Genomic DNA, 5,227 nt, shown 5'->3' with positions numbered 1-5,227 from the left:
CAAAAGCGTTCTTGTAACTTGTGCCTTGTGCAAGGTAGCTTGGTGGCCGAAGTGGCCTCCTTTGGATGTGCCTTGGATGGCACGTAAACTACTCTAGCGCAAAGACCTAGGAATGACCAGAAAGTGACGTTCGTCTTCTTTATGGGCCGAGTGGGGACATTACAACGTACCTCCGCGTAATACAAACTTGGCATTACGTCCCGTATCGTAGTAGGTTTCCCCAGTTTCTTCGTTGAAGTAAAGAAGGCACCTCGTTTATATTTGTGCGAAATTATTAGGAGGTTAACGGTAATGAGTTGAAAAGTGTGTAGATTAATTACGTAATTAGCAGTAAATTGCGTACGCAAGCGATGCGGAGAGTTGTATGCTTCTTTTGCGAATAGCGTAGAATTTATCCCGCTGCCCTGGCAGAACATGTGAACGCAACCGTTACCGAATTTAAAGGAAGGGAAGAAGAAGGAGGAGGAATAGAGGGTGGGTACCTTATGGCCGTTGAATTGTTCTGGCGAATGAAAACATGTGGAGGAAATACGGCCTTCGTAAAAATTCCTTAACAAATTCTCAAAGAACGTTATTGTGGCTAAGGTTTCAAGCGGGCGAGTCATGTAAGGGCAACTTTTTAAAGCATTTGGTTTAATTACAGGCGACCGAAATTCATGTAGCAACTGCTCAAAAGATACAGCTTCGCTGGATATTGGTATGTGATTCTGCGAGATCTAACAAGACTGCTGCATTTTATTTTTCGTATGCCCGGATCGCATCACAATGGTAGGTATAGCATACTCGCGCATACGTTAGCACGTGCTACGCATTTCGAGGACAACAAAAGTAAGACGTGCGCTTGGACTTGCCTTCGTCAAGGCAAGTTCAGCGACAACAAAAGTGTTATTGGTGAATAGTGTGGCTGAATCCATTACCGGTTTCTTGCAAGAAACTTTATGCTTCAATGGCTCACTCGCTTCCAGTTGTGCTCTTGAATAACACACACTGCGCGAAGACACCTCGCTAAGACTGACGCGTGAGCTATCGAAAGCGCAAGATCGCAGAGACACCGTGAAAAATACACGAAATAAATTGATGCGATAGACTAAGAGATCGCTCGCCTGCAGTGGTGGCAATGAATAAACGATGTCATGGAGCGGATCGCCATCAACGGTGACGTCGGAGTGTGCATAAATATATACAGTTCGAGCGATTTCTGTCGTGTCAGCGTGTCTCGAAACGGCCACGGCATAACCAAATCAAGACAAAGTTTTTTTTTTTTCGTTTCGACAACTCGTGTCTTGCTGCTGCTGAATCTAAATGGCCTTTCGTATCTATGCATCACGTCATTTGACCGGGAAAATTCTGGAGAATCGCGTGGCGTTTGCGCAGGCAGTCGACTCCAGCTTTTTTCGGAGCCCCGCTAATCGACGCAGCATACGAGCTTTCGGTTCAAGGCAGTTCCCGCAGAGTGGTAAGTACAAACGCACAGCATTGAGGGGCGCAACTTCTGAAGTAACTTGCACATATTTCCTTTGGACAGCCCTGTATCAGTTTCCACAGCAACGAACATGGTGAATACCAAGATGATGATGATATGTGGTGTTTTATGGCGCAAGGGCCAGGTTTGACCAAAGAGCGCCATGACAGGTGGTAATGTTGACGATGTATTGTGGATGACAGGTGAATACCAAGAAAGGCTGGCGAAAAACCGGTGCTTTGAGTGATAGTAGCCCCAAAGGAAACGCATAGCTCTCAAATAACAATGTGAGGCACGAATGTGCGAGAATCAGTACTAATCGTCTTTTAGTTTGGCTCATTTCAAACATGAACCAAACACAATCACACTAACCCTAAGTACATGAAGCGGGAACGAGTTGACATCGCGATAGCCGCAGGTACTGGGCGTGTGTATAGTATCAACACGGACTGAAGTGCGCGTGCGTCAGTGCTTTGTGACAATATGGATCCAATAATGGTTGTGAAGGACAGCGTAACGAAGTCGAGGACTTTATATATGTTGGCAGGACATTAGGAAATTTGCAGGCATAAGACCGGATCAGCTGAGACTGGATTCGTAATTAGAAGTCTCTAAGAGATGCCTTAGTCTCGCCGTGGAGATCAAATGGATTCAGACTTTGACCACTGTGCTCGCCGTCATTATTGTTTTGAGTAGTCACGTGTTTCTCAGGGTGAGAGTTCGCCCAATAAAGCGTTAAATTCGTGACTCACACTTTCGATATACTGTCTGGTTCTTCATCGTCACCGCAACGTGACAATACATTGTGATCGGTCAGTGTTTGAGCGCTCAAAATAAAGCTTTTATGGGTAGCGCGCAAGACGAGTGACAAAAAGAAAACAGATGCTGCAGCTTGCTTAGTCGTGTAACGCACGTGAAATCATAGAAAAAAGAAGTACTGCAGAAACAATTTCACAATTAATGTTCACGGCAGCGCGCTTAGCATTGAAACGATATAGCCAAGGTCAATTTACATGGTCGCAAAGGCGAGGCTTTGTGTGGAAGCTACTCTGCAAGCTTTTTGAATTTTGCTCGAGGCTATGAGTGATAAGATTTGTAGCGACGATATTGCCGTATTTAACACTATGATGTCGTCAGAACTACCTTAAGCGTAACCACAAAATGTATATAATGGCAATATATATAACAACCTTATAAAAACTTATCAGCGACTATATTCTTAACTGCTATTCGAAAAAATGATCTACAAACGACTAAATTGGTTCTTGGAAACTGCAAAAGTTTACCCGAAGGAAATGAATGGCTTCCGGCAAAATAGATCCGCAATTGATAATGTCATTGCCTTGGTCTCATCAATTGAAGAGGAATTGGTCTCTGGAAACATACCTACTGCATTATTTTTAGACATTAAGGCAGCATATGATTCGGTCTATCATAAAGCAATACTTGACGCTTTGGAAACCCTTGGTCTTGGAGGACGGCTCTACGCATGGATTGAAGACTATCTTCAAGGACGCCAACTTTTCATGTGTACCCCGGATGGCCCCACGGCGCTTTATGCCGTCGAGAAGGGAGTGCCACAAGGAGCTGTGTTAAGCCCGGTATTATTTAATTTAGTCCTCATCCATCTGAAAAGAAACCTACCCCCTGGCGTCAAAATCACACTGTATGCGGACGACATCTGCATTTGGAGTGCGGCGCGTTCCCGCAGTACCACCCAACAACGCCTCCAGAGAGCGCTAGCAAATATCTCGGCCTACCTAAATCCAAGGGGTCTGAAATTGTCCCCCGACAAAAGCGTTGCCATGGCTTTCACGCGGAGGTGTATGGAAAAATACCCACTAGTATTGGGTGGTCGTGCCCTTCCATACGTCAAGACGCAAAGGTTTCTTGGAGTGACGATCGATAGGAACCTCACATGGTCGCCCCAAGTGAAAAAACTGAGTGAGAAGATTTCCTCGGCGTCGCACGTATTCCGATTTTTAGCCGGATCACAGTGGGGCAGCAACTGTAGATCAATGATGCTCCTCCATAAGGCCTACGTCGACGGAACACTACGATATTACCTCCCGATCCTGCACAAAATATCGCCCACAAGCAAGAGAAAACTCGAGGCAGCACGAAACAACTGCCTTCGCGTATGTCTTGGCTTTCCGAAGGGGTCGTCCCGGTCAGGGACTGTAGCAGAAGCTGGATGCCTGCCTCTGGAAGTGCTATGTTCGCAGGAGACACTTCGGATACACCTCCGCCACGTCATTCATACGAAGACTCACTTTTTAAAGGATATTTCCAGAACCCGTGCTACATCTAGCTTTGGGCAGGCCGTCGGAAGCATATCTATTTCGATTCCTGCTCAGGCGTCACAAATTATGCCGCGAAACATTTCACCATGGACACTGTCCCCACTGGAAATCGTGCCATATATACCTGGAATCAGTGCGAAAAAGGAAATGCCCCAGGCAGCGACTTATCAGATAGCTTTAGAATATATGCACAAAGAATACGCAGCCGCAACACACATTTTCACAGATGGCTCTACAACTCCACATCGTTCATCATGCGGACTTTTTGTAACCTCTACAGGGCAACGATTCTCGTTTCGTCTTGAGCGAGCGACATCATCTACTTCAGCGGAGCTATATGGCATTAAGGAGGCCCTTGTGTATGTACTTCGACAGCAGCCGCCAAAGACATGGGTGATTTTCACAGACTCAAAAGCAGCCCTACAAAGTATCTGGAACAGGCACAAGCGTTGCAATAATCAACCAGCAGCATCTGACATTGCTTATCTTCACCACAGGGCTAAGATTGCTGGGCATTGCATAAAGTTCCAGTGGATACCTGGCCATGCCGGCATTTCGGGAAATGAAAGAGCGGACGAAGCCGCCAGAAATGGACTCCAATACCGCAAGTTCAAAAGAACATATTTTACAAAAGCCGATGCTTCAAACATGGCAAAAAAATATGCCTATCAAGAAAAAGACCGCATCTTGAATCTGCCGCTTCACCAAGATAACTTCCTACGTTACATTGACCCAGAAATGAGACCGAAAATTCCACGACCACTTCCTCGACACTTAGAGACATTGTACCATCGTCTTCGACTGAAAGTGGCATACACGAACAATTATCTGTACCGCATAGGACTTACCACTAACCCATACTGTGATAACTGTCGCAACTTAGAGACAATTGAGCACATATTACTAGAATGCCCCGCGTACCGCGACGAGAGACAATTTTTTGAGCACCAAATGGACATGATTTGCCACGAACCGTTAACGTTACCGAGCATCTTAGGTCCAATGCCCGGCCCTTCAAAACAGCGACGGGTTTTGGATTTATTGTTCAATTACCTGACAGAAATTGGTCAAATAGGAAAGCTTTAAAAATTGCATCCTTCCTATACAAAAGCTTAAATTTACCCGCCATGTCACCTGTAAATATTAGTATAAGGTCCACTCGGACATTTCATATTTACTTTTATCCTTTTTTTCTCCAACTCTTTTCTGGAATCTTTTAATCCCATTCCCCATCCCTATACAGAGTAGCATGCCAGCAGTTATATACGCGCCGGCAAAATTCTCTGTTTTTCCAATAAAGAGCCCTCTCTCTCTCTCTCTACTAAAGAATATGTTTCAGTTATGCATTCAGTGCCACAAAAACTATAGGGCGCACGCGTGCGGTGTTACTGAAGGTAAAAGTGCGGTTTTGGTGAATTATTTCAATGGGGCGTTAATTTTATCTTCACAGTGAAATAACAGA

General features: G+C 45.1%; 1 protein-coding gene across 1 annotated transcript in view; it reads left to right on the top strand.

Annotated features, from left to right (window-relative positions):
• Positions 1–1,258: 1,258 nt before the first annotated feature.
• The window catches only part of LOC129382371 (uncharacterized), a 19,112-nt gene continuing 15,143 nt past the window's right edge, over positions 1,259–5,227 (top strand). Inside the window, exon 1 of the mRNA XM_055066256.2 lies at positions 1,259–1,456. Coding sequence (XP_054922231.1) covers positions 1,303–1,456 — 154 coding nt within the window. The 5' untranslated portion in view covers positions 1,259–1,302. The remainder of the gene's footprint in view (positions 1,457–5,227) is intronic.

This window comes from Dermacentor andersoni, chromosome 6 (assembly GCF_023375885.2).
Source record: "Dermacentor andersoni chromosome 6, qqDerAnde1_hic_scaffold, whole genome shotgun sequence".
Classification (NCBI taxonomy): Eukaryota; Metazoa; Arthropoda; class Arachnida; order Ixodida; family Ixodidae; genus Dermacentor; species Dermacentor andersoni.
The sequence above is the reverse complement of the archived record's forward strand: the minus strand, read 5'-3'. Positions and strand labels throughout refer to the sequence as shown.